This window comes from Brachyistius frenatus, unplaced genomic scaffold (genome assembly GCF_029030835.1).
Source record: "Brachyistius frenatus isolate BFR_SWC_R1_liver_20210118 unplaced genomic scaffold, ASM2903083v1 Contig_351, whole genome shotgun sequence".
NCBI classification, from domain to species: domain Eukaryota; kingdom Metazoa; phylum Chordata; class Actinopteri; family Embiotocidae; genus Brachyistius; species Brachyistius frenatus.
In genome coordinates this window covers 112,501-140,000 of record NW_027210950.1, presented here as the reverse complement: position 1 = coordinate 140,000, position 27,500 = coordinate 112,501, and the positions used below count along the sequence as shown (strand labels likewise).

The following is a 27,500-nucleotide window of genomic DNA, read 5'->3' as shown; positions in this document are numbered from 1 at the left end:
CACACACACACACACACACACACACACACACACACACACACACACACACACACACACACACACACACACACACACACACACACACGCACAAGGTCGGGCGAGTGTGTGTGTGTGTGTAAAGGGCAGCAGTGGGAGGTTGGTACCTTATGGGTGAAAACTCCTTTTTCACATCACTCTGACACGCACGCACGCACGCACACCACACACACACACAGACACACACACAGACACACACACACGCACGCACACAGACACACACACGCACGCACGCACGCACACCACACACACACACACACACACACACACACACACACACACACACACACACACACACACACACACACACGTACCTCCTAAAAAATTAGATGTCAACCGCAGGCACTGCAGGCTCGAAGGTGTACGCCAAGGACAGCTGTGTGTGTCTGTGTGTGTGTGTGTGTGTGTGTGTGTGTGTGTGTCTGTGTGTGTGCGTGCGTGCGTGCGTGTGTGTGTGTCTGTGTGTGTGTCTGTGTGTGTGCGTGCGTGTGTGTGTGTTGCTTTGTCATTTACAGTAAACAGGCACTTTTTACTGTACAAACACACTCCTTGAATGTTTGTGTTATTTCTTGGGTGAAAGGTGGACGTGTGAATTCCAGGTGCTACCGAGAGATAAAACGATCTTAGCGTGATCTTAGCGTGATCTTAGCGTGTGGGAGTTTTCCTACTTTGGGTGCGTGAACTCGTCCACGAGTGAGACTTTCTCCACCAGGTCTCCTCCGACGGAGCGCACCAGGTCGTAGAAGTCGTTCTCCATGAAGCTCTCCTGCTGCATGCCGTCCGGGAGCCAGAAGGAGATGTCGTTGTGCAGCGCCGGGTACTTACTGAGGGGCTGGGGAACACACACACACACACACACACACACACACACACACACACACACACACACACACACACACACACACACACACACACACACACACACACACACACACACACACGGAGGACAACGATTAACCAACGTCCTCCCAAGATAACGGTGGACGGAGGTTCAGGCAGGATCATCTGTTGGAACTGTTATAAACACATCAGTTGACAGAAAGATGGAAAAAATAACAAGCAGGAGATGTTCAGGAACAAAAGAAGAGTTCTCCAGTAAAATGAAGACGGACTGAGAACAGGAGTGGAAACCTGAGAGGAACCAGAGAGGAGAAAGTGTAAGAGACGATAAGACGTTTGAACAGAATCCATCTGATATTTTATTCAGAGACTTCTGTCTGAGATTTCTGTCATCTGTCACTGGTTTATTATCCTGGAAATAACTTTTAATACACAGAGAGAAGCAGGGAAAGAGTTTCTGTCTGTTTCATGTCAGTCATCGGGTGATTGACTGGTTGGTTGGGGAGGTAACGAGGTGACCGGTTACTGGACGGGAAGAGACGTTCCACATACTTTAGGCCTCACAGTGCAGATGGAGGGAGCAGACTTGTCAACACTAGTTTAGTGGCACTAGACAGCTCCCTGGTGTATGAGTGTGTGCAAACATGGACACACAAACGCCGGCAACTTGTTTCCTGTTCGGCCCCCGGCCGTCACAGTTCATTATCTGTGGATCCGGGAGTCGGTGAGGGCTTAAGGGGTAGAGGTGGAGAGTCCTGGCCCAGGAGAGGTGCACTGACCCTGGGCAGTAGATGAGCCATGCTCCCCTGGTCCCTCTGGAGGAACCAGCTCATCAATACAACTTACAGGACTGCAGGCTGGACAGAGACAGAACCTCAGTGTCCTCACCTGACATCCATCCCTCCCTCCACCCCTTCCTCCCTCCATCCCCTCTTCTCTTATTCTCCTCTCTGCCCTCCAACAGTCACTTGAAATGTTCTTCATTAGTGATGACGAGTCGACAAAAAGCACCTTTAGCAGGGACAGAGGAACCGCTGTGAACCTGCACACACCCCACCGTGTGTGTGTGTGTGTGTGTGTGTGTGTGTGTGTGTGTGTGTGTGTGTGTGTGTGTGTGTGTGTGTGTGTGTGTGTGTGTGTGTGTGTGTGACAATGATGATGGGGGGTCAGGGGAAGTGACTGGTGCCAGCTGATGTGAGCCCCCACTGTCAAAATGTTTTATACATGAGGTTAAGAGGCTAGAACACACACACACACACACACACACACACACACACACACACACACACACACACACACACACACACACACACACACACACACACACACACACACACACACACACACACACACACACATAGGATAAAAGACTGGAGGTGACAGTACAAGTACAGTAATAAAACAGGTACTTAGTTGATTGGATGATAGGGTCGATAGGTTGCTGGTTGGTTGGTTGGATTAGTAAGTAGGTAAACAATTGACTGTTTGAGTGGTTGGTTAATTAGTTGGTTGCATAAGTAGTTGATGGGTTGATTGGGGAGGGAGGTAGATAGGTGGTATAGCTAGCTGATTGGCGGGTTGGGTATGTAGGTATCTTATTGGTTGGATTGGTAACTGAGTGTTTGGTTGAACAGGTGGGTATGATTGGTTGGTTGGTTTACTGGATAGGTTGTTGGTTGGAGGTAAAATACAAAGAACAAACTCTTATCTTATGTCCAGATGGTCACTGTGTCAGATCAGGCGATTATAAAGTCATAAATCCTGTGAGATGCCATCAGGAGGGAGGAGCCAGCGACATATTTCCTGATTGAAGAATGTAAACAAACATCAGCATCCAAAGCGAGAAAAACCTAAAAACGACAGAAACAGCAGCCGTGGACTCGTCGTTGTGCCGCACCAGGAGGACAGTCTAGGTAGGCTGTCATTCATCCTCAGTCTTTACTGTTGCTATGGTTACAGTCTCCGGGCTCCCGTGCTTGGTCATTGTGGAAGTCGCCATATGAGGCGAGAGATGAAAAGTATTCTGACAGGTTTGTTTTACATCAGGACTTCACGAGACGACGGAGCAGCGGCGTCAGCTGTCGTCCGCGATGACTCATCATGTGATAAAACGATGAGTCATGTTTCAGGCTGGGATCTTCGAAACTTCGCACTACAACAAACAGCACTTCTGGCTTCTGCTGAATCTTCATGTGAATCCTTTATATGAACAAAGAATCAAAAGCAGGTAAACTGAAGCTGAGACTGTTCGGGGGTGAAAGTTCTTCCAGCACATCGTGTTTCCACAGCGGAGAACCGGGAGATTCAGCAAATCAGTCTGCTGACACATCAAAAGAGCGACAGCTTCAAATTCCCTCTGAACGTCATTCTCTGCAAAATCTGAACTTCGTCTACGGGTGATAAAATATGTCTGTTCTGATTACTGCCGGCCAAAAAACTACAAGCAAAACAGGATGTTTGCAGTTGAAGGTCTTTAGAAACGGAGTGAGTTTGAACAGTTAGAGACTCGTAGAGAGGAAACCGGCGTCGGTACCTGGAAGCAGACGGGCTGCTGGACGTCCTCCAGTCTGAACTGTCGGAGGAAGCGTTCGTCCTGACTCCAGAACAGCCGGATGTCCGGGATGTCGTACAGCACCATGGCGAGCCTCTCCAGGCCCAGACCGAAGGCCCAGCCCAGCTTGTTCCTCGCCCCCGCTGCAAACAAAACACAACATCAGCACGCAAGCCGACGAGTCCTTAAAATCATTACGCAGGACTCGTTCTCCAACTTCACGTCGAACAATCCACAGCGTTATCCTCGGGTCAACTTTACTTCCTTCCTTTACTATAAACACCAGCGGTTTCCAGTGTGGGAAGACAGAACGTCTTCTGAGTTTTATTTGTTGTGACTGAATGTTGAAGTTCATCTTTTATTGTGACTCTAACAGTCGGTTTAAGACGAATCGATCGCAACGATCCATAAAGACATCGTTCAGTTCGTTTACTTGTTTGTTTTGTGAGAAAAAAAATTGATAAAAACCTTCAAAAAATAAATAAATGAACAGCTTGGATGCAGCCAAGTTTTCTTAATGCATTGCAGACCTCTTCAACTGTCAATCAAACACACTGGATTGATTTATTTTTATTTTTTTGGTATCAGATCGGAACTCGACAGAGAATCAATATTAAATAACTCAAAACTTTGTCCGGACAGCTTTAATTTTAATGCGAAGTCATTCAGAGAGAAAATGTTACAAAATCCATCAGATTCAAATGAAACCTGATTTGGTCTCATTTGTCGTTTCCTTCGACGCCCCGCGGAGCTTCAAAATGACTTTTCAGGAAAAAAAACAACTGAAAACTTTTGCAGCACGATTTAAAATTAAACTTTGATTCCTCTTGGAGGGAAGAGAAGGAAACAAGGACAGGAGGAAACAAGGAGACGGAAACAAGGAGAGAAGGAAACAGGGAGAGGAGGAAACAAGGAGACGGAAACAAGGAGAGAAGGAAACAGGGAGAGGAGGAAACAAGGAGACGGAAACAAGGAGAGAAGGAAACAAGGAGAGGAGGAAACAAGGAGACGGAAACAAGGAGAGAAGGAAACAGGGAGAGGAGGAAACAAGGAGACGGAAACAAGGAGAGAAGGAAACAGGGAGAGGAGGAAACAAGGAGACGGAAACAAGGAGAGGAGGAAACAAGGAGAGGAGGAAACAAGGAGAGAAGGAAACAAGGAGAGGAGGAAACAAGGAGAGAAGGAAACAAGGAGAGAGGAGAAACAAGGAGGGAAAGCAAGGAGAGACGGAAACAAGGAGAGAAGGAAACAAGGAGAGGAGGAAACAAGGAGAGAAGGAAACAAGGAGAGGAGGAAACAAGGAGAGGAGGAAACAAGGAGAGAAGGAAACAAGGAGAGGAGGAAACAAGGAGACGGAAACAAGGAGAGAAGGAAACAGGGAGAGGAGGAAACAAGGAGAGGAGGAAACAAGGAGACGGAAACAAGGAGAGGGAAACAAGGAGAGAAGGAAACAGGGAGAGGAGGAAACAAGGAGAGGAGGAAACAAGGAGACGGAAACAAGGAGAGGAGGAAACAAGGAGAGGAGGAAACAAGGAGAGAAGGAAACAAGGAGAGAGAGAGAAGACAAGGAGAGAAGGAAACAAGGAGAGAGAGGAAACAAGGAGAGAGAAACAGGAGAGAAGAGAGAGAGAGAGAGAAGGAGAGAAGGAAACAAGGAGAGGAGGAAACAAGGAGAGAAGGAAACAAGGAGAGGAGAAAGGAGAAGGAGACAAACAAGGAGGAGGAAACAAGGAGAGGAGGAAACAAGGAGAGAAGGAAACAAGGAGAGGAGGAAACAAGGAGAAAACAAGGAGAGAAGGAAACAGGAGAGGGAGGAGGGAGAGGAAAACAAGGAGAGAAGGAAACAGGGAGAGGAGGAAACAAGGAGAGGAGGAAACAAGGAGATGGAAACAAGGAGAGGAGGAAACAAGGAGAAGAGGAAGCAAGGAGAGAAGGAAACAAGGAGAGGAGGAAACAAGGAGAGAAGGAAACAAGGAGAGGAGGAAACAAGGAGAGGAGGAATCAAGGAGATGGAAACAAGGAGAGAAGGAAACAAGGAGAGGAGGAAACAAGGAGAGAAGGAAACAAGAAGAGGAGGAAACAAGGAAACGGAAACAAGGAGAGAAGGAAACAGGGAGAGGAGGAAACAAGGAGAGGAGGAAACAAGGAGAGAAGGAAATAAGGAGAGGAGGAAACAAGGAGACGGAAACAAGGAGAGAAGGAAACAGGGAGAGGAGGAAACAAGGAGAGGAGGAAACAAGGAGACGGAAACAAGGAGAGGGAAACAAGGAGAGAAGGAAACAGGGAGAGGAGGAAACAAGGAGAGGAGGAAACAAGGAGACGGAAACAAGGAGAGGAGGAAACAAGGAGACGGAAACAAGGAGAGAAGGAAACAGGGAGAGGAGGAAACAAGGAGAGGAGGAAACAAGGAGACGGAAACAAGGAGAGGGAAACAAGGAGAGAAGGAAACAGGGAGAGGAGGAAACAAGGAGAGGAGGAAACAAGGAGACGGAAACAAGGAGAGGAGGAAACAAGGAGAGGAGGAAGCAAGGAGAGAAGGAAACAAGGAGAGGAGGAAACAAGGAGAGAAGGAAACAAGGAGAGGAGGAAACAAGGAGAGGAGGAATCAAGGAGAGAAGGAAACAAGGAGAGGAGGAAACAAGGAGAGAAGGAAACAAGGAGAGGAGGAAACAAGAAGAGGAGGAAACAAGGAGAGGAGGAAACAAGGAGAAGGAAACAAGGAGAGGAAGGAAGGAAGGAAGGAAGGAAGGAAGGAAGGAAGGAAGGAAGGAAGGAAGGAAGGAAGGAAGGAAGGAAGGAAGGAAGGAAGGAAGGAAGGAAGGAAAGAAAGAAGGAAGGATTCGGTCTCTTTAGTTCTGTTATGAAAAGTTCAGCCACCTTCAGGATGATATTTTATATGACTATGAATATTCTGATTTGTGACGTATTCCACGGAGATATTTTAATCTGCTGCACATCTGACAGAGATTTTATACGTCTGAGGTTTTCCTTGTTTAATAAAGGCTGACATGCAAACAGACGTTGGTTCGAAGGTTCAGGTTCACAATAAATCTAATTCTACGGACTCGAACTAAACCTGCAGAAAACCAGAAGAAAACACGATTAAAGCAAATAAAAGTTGTGAAATTTATGATCATTTTTGTGACTGCAGAGAAGCTCGCTGCTGTCAATCATCCCGTGGCGCCTTTTAAACAGCACAATTCTCCTTTCAGAGCAAAACTGCTCAGCTGCCTCGAGGCGGGTCAAAGCGAAGGGCAGGCGCTCGGCGGAGTAAAGGATTATGGGTAAATCCAAGGATTTGAGACATTTTGGGCGTGGGACCCAGATGAGAGGGAGGCGGCTTCTCTCCCCGGGACCGAGACTAATTGAGACAAACCTGCTTCCTTTTCTGAAGCCAGACCCTCCGGAAACCGAGTCCCTGACCCCCATCTGGGCCGTGATCCACAGTTTAAGAAACACAGAACAAAAAAATGTTCAGCCCGAAAGAGAGTCGAGAGATTTAACTGTTAAGTTAATTCATTCAGGAAGTGAATTTCCCAGAGATGAAAAATCCTTCGTCTGTTTCCATCAAGTGAAGATCGTAGAGGGCGAAGTGCAAACATCCAACAAGTACCTCAAACTTTACTACATGTACTTATTTACTTTTACTAAAATGCTTGAATCTACCGTCACTACTTCAGTAGAACACAACGTCAAAGTTTGACGAACCGCGTCCACCAAAGTGTTTTAAAAATATATATTTTAACGGGAGCGATTTTCTTCTGGCATCAGTGAGGTCATCATCCGTCAGTGATGTCATCATCCGTCAGTGATGTCATCATCTGTCAGTGATGTCATCAACCATCAGTGATGTCATCAACCATCAGTGAGGTCATCATCCGTCAGTGATGTCATCATCCATCAGTGATGTCATCAACCATCAGTGATGTCATCAACCATCAGTGAGGTCATCATCCATCAGTGATGTCATCATCCGTCAGTGATGTCATCAACCATCAGTGATGTCATCGTTGGTTTGTGAACGTTATGAATCCTCCAGTTCAGATTCTGTCCGTCACCATCTTTGATAGTTCGGAGCGGTTTGGAGCAGGAAGTGATAGCTTCCAGTCTGAGATCTTCATCCAGAGGAAATGTTCAACACATAAATGAACCGTTACATCTGAATATTCTGTGTCATAGTAAGCGAAGCGTCGTTGAACCCTCTTGGTTTCTATAAATCAGGATGTTTCTCTCGTCTTCAGTTTCCTAAACCTGACGTTAACCTTTCCCACTGAACTACCGAGTGCCATAAAGTGCAATAAGAGCCCGACGGAGAAACGCTGTGTCCCTGTGAAATAACAGGAAGCCTCGAGCTGCCGGAGGAGCCCTTCGATTCCTGTATTATCACTTTTACATAAATCAGCAGGAACAATTAGCTGCGTCGGGCCACCGGCTCTTGTTTAGCTTTCAGACTCATATTGTGAGGTCAGCGGCTCGGGGGGGAGGAGGGAGGTAATCTGGGGGTTTTCTAAATATTTGTGCGTGGGGGCATTCAAATGGCTCTCTGCTAATGGACAAACACACCCACGAACACACACACACACACACACACACACACACACACACACACACACACACACACACACACACACACACACACACACACACACACACACACACACACACACACACACACACACACACACACACACACACACGAGGCGAGCCGGAGGAAGAGTTACCTGCTTTGAATGGAAATGTTTCTGTTTATTCTGATATGCAGGTGTGTGTATGAGTCCCCGTGTGTGTGCGCGCACACACACACACACACACACACACACACACACACACACACACACACACACACACACACACACACACACACACACACCCTCCTTCACATCCAGGACTCGTCGGTCCCGGTCCAATCAGCAGTTGGGGAATGTGGTTTCTATGCTAATGAGCGTGGGGTCGCGGGGTCGCAGGAGATGAGGGAACACGCTGGAATAAATCTCCACTTCATGATAACGCACAATCAATCAGATGCGTGACCCTCCTCCTCCTCCTCCTCTCCTCTCCTCCTCCGTCTCGTCTCAGATCTCCTGCTGCCCTCATCATGAAACTCTCCAACATCTTTCGCTACACTTTCCATTTGTTCTCTTTGCATACTTTTCAGATTTGGAATCTTTTGAATTCGTCTTAATTTCAGCAGAAACTGACATGAAAAATGGATATCATTTAATATTTCTACGTTTTTTTCAGCTTCTCCATCACAGCCTCTGAAGAGCAGTTGACGGGCTTGTTGAACTTGTCTGTGGACACTTCTTTATGGTGGTTGGCGCCAGTCACACTTGTTGCGACAGCTGATTTGGACGCGTTACTTGTGTTCAGGTTCTTGGGTGGAGAAAGAACTCCATTGGTCACCATAAAAATAAAACCTATTTCTTTTCCCAGAAAACTTTTTCAGGAATTCTAACTTTCTCCATTGGCTTTGGTTCAACGGAGTAAAAGTGTGGATCAATAAGTTCAGAGAGTTCCTGAACGCAGCACGGTGCTGCACACGGAGCAGCAGGAAGCAACAACCTCCATCAGAAAGTATTCAGAGTTCAACATCTTCACTGAGTTCAACACGTTAACATGACCGCTGGTACGTGAACATCAGTGATGTCATCACGGACCGCAGCCGAGTGTTCCTGAGCCCATGCAGTGATTTCGACGCGCCGGGCGAGGTGTTCCTGCGCCGGGCGGAGCGTCACCGTCCAAGACCGAAGAAGAAGGCGGGTTTGTCAGGGGGGTCATCAGGTGAGTCATCAGGTGGGTCATCAGGTGGGTCATCAGGAGGGTCATCAGAAGGGTCATCAGGTGGGTCATCAGGAGGGTCATCAGGAGAGTCATCAGGAGGGTCATCAGGAGGGTCATCAGGTGGGTCATCAGGTGGGTCATCGGGTGGGTCATCGGGTGGGTCATCGGGTGGGTCATCAGGAGGGTCATCAGAAGGGTCATCAGGTGGGTCATCAGGTGGGTCATCGGGTGGGTCATCGGGTGGGTCATCAGGAGGGTCATCAGGTGGGTCATCAGGTGGGTCATCAGGTGGGTCATCAGGAGGGTCATCAGAAGGGTCATCAGGTGGGTCATCAGGTGGGTCATCGGGTGGGTCATCGGGTGGGTCATCAGGAGGGTCATCAGAAGGGTCATCAGGTGGGTCATCAGGTGGGTCATCAGGAGGGTCATCAGGAGAGTCATCAGGAGGGTCATCAGGAGGGTCATCAGGTGGGTCATCAGGAGAGTCATCAGGAGGGTCATCAGAAGGGTCATCAGGTGGGTCATCGGGTGGGTCATCAGGAGGGTCATCAGAAGGGTCATCAGGTGGGTCATCAGGTGGGTCATCAGGAGGGTCATCAGGTGGGTCATCAGGTGGGTCATCAGGAGGGTCATCAGAAGGGTCATCAGGTGGGTCATCAGGAGGGTCATCAGGAGAGTCATCAGGAGGGTCATCAGGAGGGTCATCAGAAGGGTCATCAGGTGGGTCATCAGGTGGGTCATCGGGTGGGTCATCGGGTGGGTCATCAGGAGGGTCATCAGGTGGGTCATCAGGTGGGTCATCAGGTGGGTCATCAGGTGGGTCACCGTGAATTGGTCCCCCAGAGTCAGACTGTCAACACCAAGTTCCACTGGGACCTTCTGAGGCGTCTGAGGGGAAAACATTCGCTGTGAACCACCTGAACTGTGACGCCATGGCAACAGGTTTGAGAAGTCCAAGGCCACCTCTTCCTTGTTGCACTTGCCCTCCAGCATCTTTAAGCCAAAGATCTAATTTGGATTTTGGACTTCTCCGGAGGGGGTCCGTCTTCTTGGCGTCTCCAGCCAGGGAGCAGCTGTTCTCATGGTCACCCCTTCAGGTTCTGTTCGGGTCGTGTCCAAACTCACCGTTGTCTTTCATGAAGCGTTTCCGTTTCATTTATGTAACATATTTGGCTCATTCTCTTCTTTACTCCTCTCCATCTTCTCTTTTCATCTCCCTGTATTGTTATATTTTAATCAGCTCTTCTCTCCTTCTCTCCTCCGTCTCCATTCCCTCCTAATTATATTTTCCATGAATATATTTATGACTGCATTATTAGAGACTGCGGTGGTGGTTGTGGTTTTAAGCTGCAGGATCGTGATCAAGTGTAATGATTACATAGGCCGCCGTGATAGAAAACACGACTTGTAATTAGGCACGGTTTCTGCAAGTGGAATCTGAGGCAGTAGAAATATAATTTAAAACCAGATTGACCCAGTAAAACTAAAGCAAAGAAGAAGAGGGGGATTCCTCACAAAGACAGCGAGCATATCATGGAGAAACACGGACATTCCTGAAACCTTTAACACTAATGCTGCATTTAAAGACCTTTTTTTAACACCACAAACGTTCCTCTTGAGCCGAGGAATCTCTTTAAATACTCACTTTTCTTTCTGAGGAACCTGAAATAGTCTCTGGAAATAATTTAGGACGTTTTAATGGCTGAGATTTTGCAGCACTAAACTCCACCGACTTGTCAAAACTCAGTGCAATCTACATCCGACACACCTGCCATGTTTAGATGCCGTCACGTACAGAAGGTTTCAAATGAGAAAAATGCCTTTTGCAACATTTTCCTTAACTTTTACTTCTGCTTTCTGAACGTATGCCTGAGAAATGACCTGTTTAAGGTCTTAAGTAGGACAGCTCTGTAAGCTAAAGATTTGTGGTTGGACGACAGTTCTATAAATTGGGGATTTAGGGGTTTATGACTGGTCGATAAACAGCAGGTTTAGAGGTGCAGCTCTGGTTTATATGCTGCATACGTTTAAGGATGTAGGACCAGACAATAAAGGGGGAATTTGTGGCGCAGATAACGTTTCTAGACCGGAGGTCAGGGGTTGCTGGACAGCAGGTATATAAACTGGTCATCTCCAGAAGCAGGGTTTGAGGAGTAAGACTGGTCTAACGGCTGGGTTTCATTTGTTCCACTGGTTGTTTAGGGTCTTATGACTGGATCCAGGACTTGTCTAAAAACTGGATATCTTGGGCTGTAGGACTGGTCTATAAACTGGATATCTTGGGCTGTAGGACTGGTCTATAAACTGGATATTTTTGTCTTGTAGGACTAGTCTATAAACGGGATATTTTGGGGAATCATGACTGATCTATAAACTTGAGGTTTAAGTTTCGGGACTGGTGTATAAACTGAAGGTACGGGGTGTCACACGGGTCAATAACCTGCAGAACTGAGGCTCCAGACTCCTCCACACCCTGCTACTTGTGCTGCAGGCTTTCTGAACTCTCTGCGAGCCTCGATTCATCAGGTCTCGAGTGTCGGAGCGGGGAGTCTTTCACCTTTGGCTGCATCAGATCTGAGGATCTTGAGCCTGTCAGTGTGTCTGGTTCAGCTCAACCACAGGGATCGACAGCGACAGTGAGAGCTGCTGCACATCATCCAGAGCTGCCGGCAGATTAACAGACAACGAGGCTAATGAAGAGCTTTCAAAACGGGAAAAATCACACATCTGATGCATGAGACACTGACGTACAGACAGCCAAGAAGGAAGGCGGGAAAGACGCCTGAGTGTGTGTGTGTGTGTGTGTGTGTGTGTGTGTGTGTGTGTGTGTGTGCGTGCGTGCGTGCGCGCGTGCGTGCGTGCGTGCGTGCGTGTGTGTGTGTGTGTGTGTGTGTGGGCAGACCATCAGTGAACTAAGCTGCAGTGTGGCGAAGACGTCAGCCAAAACAGATTGCACGACACCCATCTAGGATAGATGCCCCGAGAACAAATATGTGTGTGTGTGTGTGTGTGTGTGATGAGACAACCCCCTGCCCTTCCTCTTTTTACTCCCAAACAGCTCTGCAGCGCCGGGCCTCCTCCCTCAGCCAATCAGGAAAAGCTCACACAAAAGAGTGGTGAGGTGTGTTTGTGTGTGTGAGTGTGTGTGTATTTGTGCGTGTGTGTATGTGTGTATTTGCAGTTGAATTGCCGTCTGTCGATGACATCACTGTTTAATTATCACATGACGGCAGCAGTGGTGTGTCTGTGTGAGTATCTGCATGCAGACGGTGTTCAGCAGGTTTGTCGTACAGACAGTAAAACGTGAACATGTTGATGTGAAGTAACGAAACAGAATAATTCCAACAGCCTGAGATAAAACACCAGGAAATATGTTACCGAGCGAGGTCCAAAACATCAGAGAACATCAGATAAAAGATTTATGGGTAAAACTCTGCAAAAAAAACAGAAAATGTTGGACCAAACCTAGGTTTAAAAATAAAAAAAATATGGAACTAAAAAGGTCCAAAACATCAAAGAACATTCGACAAAACCATTTTAAAGCTGTCGAAAATATATGGGACCAACCAGGCAAACACCCCAGAGAGTGTTGGACCAAACCAGGACTAAAATATGAGAAAATATGGGACTAACAAAGGTCAGAAACATCAGAGAACATCAGAAAAAATAACAATGCTAATAAATAAATACATAAACAGGTCAAATTGGGCTGAAACCCACAAATTGTGGACCACAAAATGGTTAAAATACATGAAATTGACAAAACTGGACAAAATCACCAGAAACTATTGGACCGAACCAAAGAGAAAACATCAGAGAACAGGTAAACCTCCAGGTACTATTCGGGCTGGAACATGAAGGTATCCTGGAGTTTTATTGGACTCAACGCTGCAGCGTTCCTGAACTTAAACTCCAACTTCATAACAGAAAGTCATTCCATCAGATTAAAGGTGAAGAATTGAAGGATTATTACTGAAACTTGCGTTGATTGGGACGTTATTTAAAGTGTGTTTGCTTCATTCATGTAGATTCATTTTGTTCTTCTCTTCCCAGAATCTCATTTAACGATTTGTCGCACTCTCGTTCTGATTCGCTGTCGTTTTTCATTCGCTTCATATCTCCCCCCACGCTGTCTGACAACGCCATCGCTCGCTCATCCTCCTCTTCCGATTAAACCTCCTCTCCCTCCATCACCCCCCCACCCCCCATCATTCTTCTCCTCTTCGCTCACCAGTCACATTTTTCCAGTCGTTTTGTCACCCTTCATTTTCAGTCTCTCCTCCTGCTTTCTCCATCACTCTCCTCATCCTCCTCCTGCTCTCTCCATCACTCTCCTCCTCCTCCTTCCTCCTTCCACCTAACCTGTTTCTCCTGGACATTTACCCCCCACTCCTTTTGTCTCTTTGAATTTGACCTGCACTCGTTCACTCTCCTCACTGCAGTCCATCGCTCTGATCTCACATCCTCCTCCATCTCTCCTCCTCCATCTCTCCTCCTTCATCTCTCCTCCTTCTCTCCTCACCACCACCAGGCTTTCACTTATCTTCCTCTTTTCTATCATTCTCTTTGTGTCTTCTTGTTTTTTTTGTAACGTCACTTCCCACTAGCTAGTTTGTATAAAAAAATAAACATTAAAAGCAGAGATGGTGAGAAATAAAATAAATGTATTATCAATTATATGCAAAACGGAGGAATATGGTCCATTAATTTGAATCTCCTTACAGAAAATAACATGAATTTGTTTGTGCAAAAACCCATGTGATCACGTGATTCATGTGATTCATCACATGAGGAAAACATGGGAAACGCATGTGTTTTTATGTAATGGTCCAAATGTCTCCGACTGATATCTGCAACGTGACATCAAAACAGAAACTTCAAAAATAAAACGGTCAGTTGTGTTTTTTCTCTTAATACTCAACAAGTTCTCCAACTTAAAGGTCCAAATACTGGAGGTGGTTGGCCCCTCCTCTTTTATACGAGCAAGCGGCAACCCATCGTGACGTCAACCAGTCGCCATCTCGGTTTTTGGAGTCAGTAGTGACCATATTTGGACGAGCTTGGGGCGGAGCGAGGACATTATGCCCCGCCCACCTATACCGGAAACCTGACTCCACCAAAGGCCTGTCAATCAAACCAATTATTATAAAACAAGAAGCAGGTTTCTTTCATGTGATACGGGACTTTTCTGGCTCTTATCTTGCGAAACATTTCAAGAGCTGCAGAAATTGACAGCAGATTCTCGAACACTTCTCAACCTGAACCCAAAACTTACCATGACTCTTTCCTTTCTTTACCGTTTCCTCGAGAACTTTTCTTAACAAAGTTCTGCAGTTAACGCCATCGATGGAGAGATTTCCTTCCGTGAGTACGTGTCTGGAATCTTAAACATGAAGCCTCCCCGTGATGCGAGCGCCGCTTTGCATCGGCCTTCAGTAATGAATATGGATCATGGAAACAATATATGGAAGCCGTCTGCGGCGGCTGCCTGTTATTGAACCGCGCTCCTGAATTAGTGATGAGGACCAGATAAATTATGCAGAGTGATTAGTAACCAGGCAACACGCGGGTTTACCTCCCCGTTTGGAGATCAATACGGAGGGAGGGGGTCGAGGGAGACGGAGACGGAGCGACACGGGGGGGAAAACTCAGAGTTCAATTAAATCAACACCAATCAGGACCGGACAGCGTCTGAAGGACCGCCTGCCTTTACACGACGATGAAACAGGTGCTTTTTAAACATTTTGACATCTACCTTTAAAAAATAGGTGGATTTCTATTGTAATAAGAAGTTGGAAATGATCTGCACTTGTACAGCAGTTTTTTACCATCGCGGTATCCGTTCACTCATTAACACACCACCGGTGACGATGCCACGCAGGATGCTCAGCTCACTCCGGCACAGAAGATCTTCACAATCAGCACAGCTCACATCGTTCAGGATACGACCGCAGTCTCCTCTTCTGTTTATCAGTCATGACGTCACGTTCACAAAAATGGGTCGGACATAAAGTCACAGTGACTTATGACTTTCAAAATCTACACGGTTCATCCTCGAGTCCAAGTGAATGTTTGTACCAAATTTGAAGATGTTTACTCATGATGATAGAGTGACCTTTGACCTTCAAAATACTGTCAGTTCACCCTTCGGTCAGAGCGAACTTTTGTGCCGAATTCGAAGAAACTTTATCGAATTGACGAGAATGGAACTGATGGACGACTCAAAGACAAGATGGACTACGAGGCCGTCGCAGAAGCAAAATAAACAGTAGTTTTTTTTCTTCAAACACTGGAAGGAAAACAAAAAAAACAAAATGGGTAAAACAAGAAAATGTAGAAACAGCAGAACTCGATTCTTAGAATTAAAAACCGTGTCACTTCCTGTTTTCACTGAAGTCATGTTCGTCCTATCTGAGTGGGCGCACAAAAAACATGACTCACAGTTCCACAAATACTGTTGTCCTTTTCTTATTTCCTGATCATGAATCCCACTTCAAATGAAACATAAATACTGAGGTACATGACGCAGCTTTCCCACTCCACTCCCAAAAAAACACCTCCCACTGCTGATTTCACCAGCACCAATGTTAAAAAGCACACACACACACACACACACACACACACACACACACACACACACACACACACACACACACACACACACACACACACACACACACACACACACACACACACAGATCAGGCTCTAATTACGGGCGGATTACTGGGAGATGGCCGGGCTTTGGCGAGGTTAGCTGTTGGAGCTGCTCACACAGCTTAGCGACCTGATCCTCTGTTTAGTGGAGGTTAAGACACTCGCTCGTCCTCACGGCAATAATGAAGCGTCCCCCGTCCACCGGCCCAGATTACAGAAGGACTAATGAGAGAGGCAGAGCGCCACGGAGGTGGGCGGGGTCATGCGGAGGAGGAGACGTGGGATTTACGGGGAAATATGAGTGACGGGACGTTGGACGTCTTCAGGTCCTTGTTCTGTCCGCTGGGAGACGTCTGGGACCGAGAAATCGGGTAAACCTGGATTACGTTGAGATAATATTTTGGATACATCTAGTCCAACCCGATTCTACATCCAGGTTGTCATGGTTACGGGCCGGGACGAGTCTCATCGGTTCAACCTTTTACACGCTGGAGAAATCTGACGAGACTTTCAAAAGAATAAAAAAAAAAAAAAAATCGGAATATGACAGATTTGAGCCGACGGTCTGAACGAGGCCGAACAACACCTGACGTTTCCCGTTTGTGTTCACCGTGAGGAGGAACCACGTTTTTACCTCCAACATTTCCCAACCGTGGAGGCAGACAGATGGAGAGGCAGACAGATGGACAGGCAGACAGACATTTAGATCTGCAGGCGACACACGGCGGTGTTTGTGGAGGTGTGCTGCGGTTGAGGGGATTTCCCTCCTTCTGCTGGCGACGCTCTCATGTCTCATTATCCAGTTTGTGGTCCAGAGAGGACACCGTTTATCCCCCGTATGCTCCCGCTTCCTCACGATACCACGGAGGGGACGGCGGAGGGTTGAACCGAGTGCCGCTCAGCTCAATGTGGGGAATGAAGGGTAGCGGAGGAAGATGATGTAATGAAAGCGGTGAAAACTTCGAGAGAAGGAGGGGCCCATTTACAACCGAGTGTTCCTGAGCCCATGCAGTGATTTCCAAACTCTGTAAACAGTCAACAGAGACTCATGAAAGTCTTCAGAAAGTCTACGGCGATGAAGCGACGAGCCGGGTGACGTGTTCTGATGACATCACGTTTCAAGAGGGGCGGAGCTTCACCGTCCGATACCAAATCAGACTGTGAACACCAAGTTCCACTGGAACCTTCTGAGGCGTCTGAGGGGAAAACATCCACTGTGAACCACCTGAACTGTGGCGCCGTGGCAACAGGCTTCTCCAACATGGGCCCTCGTGGGGGCACTGATTTAAAAACAGCCATGATTCTGTAATGGAAATCACTGTATGGGCTCAGGAACACTTGGTTGTAATCAGACGTGTTGAAGATTTTTTTCCCCCCAAAATCAGATGTTTCTCTGCTCCAGTTTCAGGTTTCCATGGTGACATCACTGATGTTCACGTACCAGCTGTCACGTAATGATGTTGAACTCTGAATACTTCCTGATGGAGGTTGCTGCTTCTTCCGTTTGCAGCACCGTGCTGCGTTCAGGAACTCTCTGGACTTTTCGACCGCCCCGCCTACGTAGATGTGACTACGTTCGTCTCCTCCTCGCTCTTTGTTTTAATTACTCTGACTCGGTGTGACCCCTCCTTGTTTCCTCGCCCCGTTACGTGGACCCCTCGCTGACCTCTCCTCGTTCTCTCCCCGTGTAATGATAGGTAACAAAAAACAAAAAAAAGAAATAAGATGAGCTGTTTAATGTGTTCAGACATGATTAATCGGTGGCGGAGAGGTGAAGTGATTCCAAACAGCCGTTCGGCACTGCGTAATGACAGACGAGCTCGGCTGCCTGTTACCTTAATAAAGACGTCTGACATGTTAATTAGACCGACACAGCTGAGTGAGGAGTGTGTGTGTGTGTGTGTGTGTGTGTGTGTGTGTGTGTGTGTGTGTGTCTCCGAGGACTCGCTGCTGCTGGCAGGAGAAGAAAGGCAGATATCTGACTTCCTCTCCGCTCACACACACACACACACACACACACACACACACACACACACACACACACACACACACACACACACACACACAGGAAAGTTAACGGGATATATAGTATAAATCGATGAAAGCTGAGTATTTTGGAATAAACCTGGATTATTTCTAGGACTCCGCCTCCACGCTGCAGGCAGTGAAGGAGGACAACCAGAGCCGTCTGTGTTCTGGAGCACCGGGGACACCCGTCCAACCCGGCCATGTTTCCACCGGCTCCTAGCAGAACTGTTACGTCACAATAAGACTGAACTTTTTTTTTTTTCGTTTCCACGTTGCATCCTGCGGACGTGTCACGTTCATTTCTGCAGAAGCGACAAACAGACAGCGAGGCAGCCGTCATGTTGAGTTTAAACCAACAGTATCTTTGACCCGAGAGGAGTTCATGTCTCCTTGAACAAGCAGAACAAACGGTACCTATCGGGCCTCCGGTTCTGACTCGCCCAAAATCTGCCGTCACCGGTTGACAAAATCAAACTTGAGTCTTATTCTTGTGAGAAAATTATAGGCCCAAATATAAGAGCATATTTTTCTTATAAAATATCTGTTCCGAACATGAGACGTAGTTTTCAGACTGTTGGGCCTGAGAGGAGTTTCTGGTTCTGGCTCGCAAAGGAAATGATTTCATGACGACTAAAAACGAGTTCGTAACATCTCCTGATGTTTTTGCTGCAGAAATACAGCAGGTAGATTTTTTAAATATTCAAATATCAATAGATTAAAGCAAATAAGAAAGTAGGAGCAATCACATTTACAGCCGGATCCATGGGAATCTGTCGGTTTTTATTATCCCTAATGATAAAAAACGGTTTCAGTCTGCAGGTTTATTTTATCGGTGATCGTATCGGTTCTGCTGGTTTCCACGGTGATCTTTCCAAATTCATATAATGACGACTTCCGGCATCACTCAGGAGCTTTTTATTTTCGCTTTTCTGCGAGTGAGAAGATGAAATCTAGAGTTTAAAATCTGCCTGCCTGGCAGACCAGAGTGAGGGTCTAAAACTCCCTCGCTGCTCCTCTGAAGTGTGAACATGTTGGTCAGCGTCACTCGGAGACCGGCAGGACGACCCGATGTGAAGCTGTGAAACATTTGTGATTCACGAACGCCTGAATCGGGCCTGTTGGTGACAGTTGCTTAAAAAGCCTCATCGCTTTAAACGCTGTGGTCGCTCGTTGCATTAACTGCATCATCGGCGTCTGATTCACAGATTATTCACCGTGATGTATCGGTGCAGTCTGCCTCTCGGCGTGCACCGCCCCCCCCCCCCCCCCCCGGTAATGACCAATCAATCGCCTTCTGGGTCCCACATGGACGTTATTATTAATTAATCGGGTCTGTTGTTTGTGTGCATCGTTCACGTTCTGTGTCCTAAAATCCCTAAAAGTCATCATCATCATCATTGCTGTCGTCCTCCTCCACGTTTACTGTTTTTACTGGTTTTGAACTCTCAGGGAATCTTAGAGAGATTTTTCTATCATGAAATTGTGTCTCTGAGGTTGTTTTGTCTCTTTGAGGTCGTTTTGTCTCTTTGAAGTTGTTTTGTCTCTGTCTCTGAGGTTGTTTTGTCTCTTTGAGGTTGTTTCGTGTCTCCTATTGGTTGTATGGGTGAATACTTTAAATCTGCTCTGAGGGTGTAAACGTTCCCACTTGTTGCAGCTAACTAACTTCATAACTCCGTCTTTGGGACTTTTCTGTAAAAGGTTTCCTCTGTTGTTTTGTCAGCACCTCCCTGTTGTGATTTGTGCAGTCTTGAACGCTCCCTCATTGCACAGCAGGACACATTTCTATGGAATAAATCAGAGCTGACCTGAATGCCTTTCTGCTCTACCAGACCGCCTCTAATAAAGTACTCCAGTTGTACTTGGGTATTTCCCTGGGGTTACACTGCAGTCAACATTGGTATCCGTCTTCAGACACTCCGCCACGGTGCTGAGCTGCTTCCTCCATGCTTTGTTTCACTCTGCTTTAACTCCGGAGGACTCTGTGTGGCTGCATGCAGGTGAGCAGAAAAGTACTGTTTCACTCAGACAGTAACAGCCACCTAAAGTTAGCTTTTAAGCTCTTTAGATGCTTTTATTGTGAAACAGCTACAGGAAGTCTCGAGTAATTATAAACAACATAATGAAGCCAAACACACTTTAAAGGTTTTATGTTAAATTTAGCCTTAAATACAATTTTTGTCATTGCCATCAGTCGTCTGAACACGCTGCTTCACTGTCGGTTTACTGAGCCGTCATTAACACACCTGTCCTTCACCTACTGGGACAAAAAAAAAGGTCGGCTATTGTTAAGAAGGTGTTTATCACTTTAAATGTTTAACATTTGTGCTGATTGGTTAAAGGCTGTTCCAATACTGTCAAAACAAACCTGCAGATTACGTCCAGAACACAGACTGGATATAAAAGGTCTGAAAAATGGTTCCAATGCGGAAGTGTCTTAAACTGCAATACCACTCAGTGCCACCAGAGGTTGGCTCCAAAAAGCCTGTGTTTGTGTTTCTCAGTCAGCTTCTCTTCATCATCATCCTCATCATCCTCATCCTCGTCTTCCTCCAGCTGATGTGCTGTGTCGTCTCATTTCAGCCGCGAGCTCCTTCAGAGCCGGCAATTAACCAGCTCTAATTACTTTAAGCTTGTTATTTAGCTTGTTAACACACATTAATTAGGACCAAATAAGAAAAGGCCAGAGTTTGAGAAACATGAATCCTGGCTGCACATCGTTTATTCATCTGTTCCTGGGCCTTATTACCTCATCACGGCTGCAGCTGCTCACAAACCACCAGGAAAAGGTTTTTAACGGCGATCCGACGGCTTCATGACCTGTTGGCAGGTAGAAACCTTTCAGCTGGAGACTCGTCAAAGAGAAGCAACGTTTACGTCATTCGCAGGAAAAAAACATCCAGGCTGAGATGTTTCTGAACGCAGTCTCGTTAGTTCTGAGTTTAAGGTGTTTAAAAAGACTTTTAACGGTGTCGCACACTGAAGGCTTCAATTCACAGAGTTCAACTTTTAGTTTAAAGATCCATCGAAGTGTTTCTATTCTTTAACATCAGACCGACAACTTGCAGGTGCTGCAACATCTGAGTTCACAATGTTTGTTTAATTTGTTTGTTTCTTCTTTGATAGTTTATTTCTTTCCTGGTCCTCAACACAGAGTTTGTTTCTTTGTTTTGTTTTTTCTGTTTGTTTCTTTGCATGTTGTTTTCTTTGTATGTTGCTTTCTTTGCATGTTGTTTTCTTTGCAGGTTGTTTTCTTTGCATGTTGTTTTCTTTGCATGTTGTTTTCTTTGTATGTTTTCTTTGCATGTTGTTTTCTTTGTATGTTGTTTTCTTTGCATGTTGTTTTCTTTGTATGTTTTCTTTGCATGTTGTTTTCTTTGTATGTTGTTTTCTTTGTATGTTTTCTTTGCATGTTGTTTTCTTTGCATGTTGTTTTCTTTGTATGTTGTTTTCTTTGCATGTTGTTTTCTTTGCATGTTGTTTTCTTTGCATGTTGTTTTCTTTGCATGTTGTTTTCTTTGTATGTTGTTTTCTTTGCATGTTGTTTTCTTTGTATGTTTTCTTTGCAGGTTGTTTTCTTTGTATGTTGTTTTCTTTGTATGTTGTTTTCTTTGTATGTTTACCATATTTATTCATTAATTTGTCTCGATAGTTTTTCTTTCTTTCACTGCATTAAACACAACATGCAACATGAATTTCCAATTTTGAGAATTCTTTGGGTTTTTTGTTTGTTTGTTTGTTTGTTTGTTTCTGTTGCCATCTTTGTTCATTTATTGTTTACAGTCTGGTATATTCCTCTTGTTTATTTAATCTATTTAATCTACAGAATTTGGCTCACACGCAGTATTACTTTCTTTTTCATTTTTTATACACACACTCCACTTTTATCCGATTTTAGTAAATTGAACTTTGTCCTTCAGTCGGACAAACGGAAACGTGACTGTGAATGTAGAAATCATTTACTGACTCCAGATAAAACAGAATCTGAGGATGAATCTCGGATGAAGACGTTTTTTATCCTCACCGGCGTGTAAAGGTGGAAACATGAAGTCGAGCAGACGCGTCATTAAGCTCCTCTCGGCTTCATCCTCCATGTAGGTGAATCGCTCCTCTCCTGTCACACAGAGGAAGAGGTACATCTCTGACCTTCTCCTGCTGCTCCTCCTCCAGCCTGACACCGAACATGTTCTCCCTCCTCCGACTCCTCGCTCTCCTTTTTCTTACAACGGGAAACACAAATGAGCTGAAAAGGTGAAACAGGGATCCGTTTCTGTTCCTGCTCATTCAGACATCTGTAAACCTGTCGCAGGTTCACCTGCTCCTCAGGACTTCCTCTCCGACGTTCGCTTTGCTCGAAGGCACATAAACCGCCGCTGACGAATCCGGTTAAGATTTAAGTTGCCGACAGTCGGTAGTTTTAGATGCGGAGATCACGATATTCTCTCAGTGCTCATCGTAATCTACCGGACCTGTTTTTACATACAAAAAACGACGCACAGCTCAATAAAATGTTCTTTGCAGGACTAATAAGACAAATATTCAAAATCCAGACCAGAGAGTAAAGCGGTGATAACACCAGGACCAGACACTCCTCACAATAAGAACAAAGTACAATTAATGAGTAAAAAGACGTAAAAATGCTCGTGAGAAATATGTCAATAAAAGTTTGTCACCCTCCGTTTTGGGTTTAATGTGTTAAAGAGAAAAAAATCTTGAATAAAAAGCTGCTGGTGTAAAACAACTCCATCTGGGGGTTCGATGGTTTCACTGGAGCAGCTGGCTTTAATAACCGTCCTAACGGCTGCAGGCCAACAGGTAGACACGTTAATGGGCTCGTTACAGGACGATGTGCAGCGATGGAGGTATGAATACTTTAAAGTCGGCGACCTTGACTTAAACGGAAGCCCTCAGGATGTGAAGAAGCCAGAGCTGAGACTTTTCTGTCTAGAGGCTGTCGCTCACAGCTTCAGTCTTCATCTCTGTGATTAAAGTCTGGAAAACCCTGTCGGCAGTAAGGTTCGCTCAGCGTCTCCGAAGGGTGTACCAATCAGAGATCAGCGTGGGTGTCTCCGTCTGCTGATGTTGATTGAAGTTTTGATTGATTATTTTATGTGTTTTTTTTAAACAGCAGACGTTTAACTTTCATTTTCAGCCAAATCGGCTTTGAAAAACATTCATATTTTTTAATTCAATCTCTATTCTACATATTTAAACTCATATTAACCAAATATGATGCACACACACATTTGGAAGGCCCCAGGAAAAAAATGGCTATACATGTAATTGTTTTACAATGAACCTCAGTTATTCTACAACTGGTAGACAAAGACAACCAAGTACCGGCATCCTTGGATGTCCTCGCTCAGCCAAAGCAGGTTAGGAAAACCCTGAATTTAACCTTTGCTTTGGTAGTTTTTTTTACCATTTTTCATCCAATACTAACCAACTTTGGTGGAAAGATTCCTGAGAGGATCCTCTACAAATCAGCTCCATGTGTTTTACAGTAACACTCACTGGATTCCTACAGCTGGTAAACAAAGTCAACCGATTACCGTCATCTTTGGATGTTCTGCTCAGCCAAAGGCAGTTTGAAAAATACTGAATTTATTGTTGGTTTTGGTATCTTTTCTCCTTTTTCTTCAGATACTAACCAACTTTACTGGAAAGATTCCTGAGAGGATCCTGTAGTACTGTAGTACAAAATGTGCTGCAGTAGATGCCATACTGAAGTACAAATATATACTGTAAGACATTTAGTAAACCACTGTAATTAATATAGTTGACAAAGTAGTGCAGGAGATGTACTGCAGTAGCAGCAGTACTCGATGTAGTAGTACCAGTAGACGTGTTAGTAGAGGCAGTAGAATCAGAGGAGTACAAGTAGTAGACGCAGTACTTCTGTACTTTAAAGATATTCAAACAAACTGAGCTCTGATATTGACTCTGTATCGGCCTGTGAACACACACACACACACACACACACACACACACACACACACACACACACACACACACACACACACACACACACACACACACACACACACAGTGCTCCTCTCCTCTCATTATTTCCATTACATCTACTGTCTCCACCCGCCCACCACATCCCGGGGTTGACATCAAACGCTGCTGAAGTAGACCCCTCCATTAGAGACGCTGACCTGAGAAACCACAAACACTCGGCAACGCATGGCTCATTAAACCACCACCACAGAGGATGTGTGTGTGTGTGTGTGTGTGTGTGTGTGTAACATTGTGGGGACCCGCCTCTCTACAGTGGACAAACAGGACGTCCCCAGAAGGACTGTAATGTTCGATGAACATGTCCATCACACTCAGTTTCACATTTATCAAGACGACTCATTCTATTATTGATCTATTGGTTATTGATCATTTCATCACAGATGTTGCAGATCTGACTTTTCACTGTTCTGATGTCAGTTTCAGGAGAAACATTATTTTGGTTTTGGTAAAAAATATCAAGAAAAAAATTATAATAAAGGAAATCTAAATATTGAATTAAACTGTTGCACATGTATGTGCATCGGCACACGGGTGATATGACACTCAGACCACACCTCCACCACCGTGTGTGTGTGTGTGTGTGTGTGTGTGTGTGTGTGTGTGTGTGTGTGTGTGTGTGTGTGTGTGTGTGTGTGTGTGTGTGTGTGTAAGCAGAAAAGGTGGAGAAAGTTTGCAGAAAAGAAAAAGACGCAGTGAGTAGTTTGGACAGATGTTAGAGACACCACCCCCACACACACACACACACACACACACACACACACACACACACACACACTGCTGAGTCAGGTGGTACAGAATCTGATGAAGGAGGAGTGCTGAAGCAGATGGTGACACACACACACACACACACACACACACACACACACACACACACAATCACAAACACAAACATAGACACACACTACGGCAACAGGCAAACACAGACGAGGCCTCGCACACTGCGGTGCATTACGTTCGATGGTGATGAAGATGTAGCACAAAGACGACAGTGATGATGACAATGACGAAGGTGTTGAAGATGTTAATGAAGGCGCAGAGTGACGATGATGACGGTGAAGGACATCAGAGTGGGCGGGGCTCCGAGCAGCAGATGAAGATTGATTGATGCCGGCAGCTCGGCGGAAGATAACGGCCTCCACACCAGCTGACAGCGCTGGACGTGGATCTGCTGCCGGGCGACGAGTCACAGAGATAAAACGGGACCGATGTGTCATGAGGACGCCGACACACACAGAAGCATCGACATCGATACTCTCGCTGCTATTTCAGACGACACCGAAACAACACTTTACTTCCAGGTTTCAGGAGATTAAATCGTTTCTTCCGTTCTGAATCATCTGAACACTTCAAAACAAACCGACCAACGAACTGTTGAAGTGAGGCTGAAATATAATATCAGATATTTATCAGTTAACCAGCTGGAGGATCAATACAGGCTGAGGATTAATATCATGTTCACTTAGAGAAATGTGTTGTTATGCTACGTTGTGTTAACACGTTAAAACACGTCAAAACATGGAAAAACACGTTAAAACACGTCAAAACATGTCAAAACACGTCAAAACACGGAAAAACACGTTAAAACATGTCAAAACACGGAAAAACACGTTAAAACATGTCAAATCATGTCAAAACACGGAAAAACACGTTAAAACATGTCAAAACACGGAAAAACACGTCAAAACACGTTAAAACACGGAAAAACACGTCAAAACATGTGAAAACACGGAAAAACATGTTAAAACATGTCAAAACATGTGAAAACACGGAAAAACACGTTAAAACACGGAAAAACACGTTAAAACATGTGAAAACACGGAAAAACACGTTAAAACATGTCAAAACATGTGAAAACACGGAAAAACACGTTAAAACATGTCAAAACACAGAAAAACACATTAAAACATGTCAAATCATGTCAAAACACGGAAAAACACGTTAAAACACATTAAAACATGTCAAATCATGTCAAAACATGGAAAAACATGTGAAAACACGGAAAAACACGTTAAAACATGTCAAAACACGGAAAAACACGTCAAAACATGTGAAAACACGGAAAAACACGTTAAAACATGTCAAAACATGGAAAAACACGTTAAAACATGTCAAATCATGTCAAAACACGGAAAAACACGTCAAAACACGTTAAAACATGTGAAAACACGGAAAAACATGTTAAAACATGTCAAAACATGTCAAAACACGGAAAAACACATCAAAACACGGAAAAACACTTCAGACCGTTCTGTTGTCACGTAGTCTCGTTATGTCGGTGTGTCATGTTGTGCTGTGATGTCATCACGTCACGTCGCTGTCATAATATTGCCATTATGTTGTCATGTTATTTTGTTGTCGTCATAAGAAATTGCTCATTATGTTGTCATGTCATGATGTCATGATGTCATGAATCAGTTTTATGACATCATAATGTCTCGTCTCGTGTCCATATTTAATGCCATGTTGTCATCATGACGTCTTGTTGTCTCGTGTCATTAAGTCGTGTCGTGATGACATCACGATGACATCACGTTGTGTCGCTGCTTTATGTTGTTCCGATCTCGTGTTGTCGTTTTATCCTTTTAAAACTGTTCCTCTGAGTTTTATTTATTTTCTCTGATCCCTCAACGGCTGCAAAATAAAGCTGGTTGTGTTTCAGACGAGTTGAAAGCAGCACTTTGACCAGCAGTTTCCAGAAGGCTGTTTTCACAGCGAGCAGATGAAGCTCGGTCGGACCTGCCAACATGTCGGAGCGTCCCTGAAGGCAGCGCCGCCTTCGCAGGACGAATCCCAGAGATGCTCGTTAGGACAACTAAAGCTCCGACAAACACCGGGGAGTCTGGCGGAGCGGCGTGTTCGGGATTTGTCCCGCGTTGATGATGTCACGAGGCGGATCAGGACACTGACTATGTTGGGATTTGAGCCGAGGATCTGCAGGATGAAGGTCGGATCAGCTGGAGATCAGTTCACCGCCTGGAAGCAATAAAACTCCACGACACCAGCACCTCCCTTTAACTTCAGGGATTCCTTCTCAGTAAAGGAGGCGACGCGTTTTATTACGTTCTGATATGTGATCGTGAAGATGGAAATGAAGTGAAGTCACTTCATCCCAGTTTGGTTGTTCTGATATGGAAGATTTATCGATGATGAATTCATAGATTTGACATCAAAGAAACAATATTTTCAACCAAAGAAATACTATAACAGTATTTAATGAATATATCTCACAGGCTCCATATTTCTATATTTCTATATTTAGAGGAGCGACGGTGAATTTAAAAACCGACTGCAGGCACGTTTTCCTTTGAATGAAATAAAATGAAATTGAATGAAATAAAAACCTTCAACATGAAACGGATTTATTTTTATCTGCAGGCGGTATTTTTAGCCGCAGCAGCAGATCTGACTCTGCAGAGATCAACTGACTCCTTTAATATTCAACCGTCACTAAGAGCAGCGCTTAGCCAGAAAACACTGCTGCTGCTGTTGTTGTTGTTGTTGTTGTTGTGCAGCAGATCAAACACACTGCTTCATTCAACACAGGTAAAATATGCTGATCAGGAAAACACACACTCATTTATCTACTTT

The 27,500-nt window shown here is 45.2% G+C and overlaps 1 protein-coding gene across 1 annotated transcript in view; it reads right to left on the bottom strand.

Annotated features, from left to right (window-relative positions):
• fars2 (phenylalanyl-tRNA synthetase 2, mitochondrial) overlaps positions 1–27,500 on the bottom strand; it is an 83,063-nt gene that overhangs the window by 28,342 nt on the left and 27,221 nt on the right. Inside the window, exons 9-10 of the mRNA XM_069723935.1 lie at positions 3,410–3,570; positions 705–868 (exon numbers count right to left, since the gene is read on the bottom strand). Of these exons, the coding sequence (XP_069580036.1) occupies positions 705–868; positions 3,410–3,570 (325 nt within the window). The remainder of the gene's footprint in view (positions 1–704; positions 869–3,409; positions 3,571–27,500) is intronic.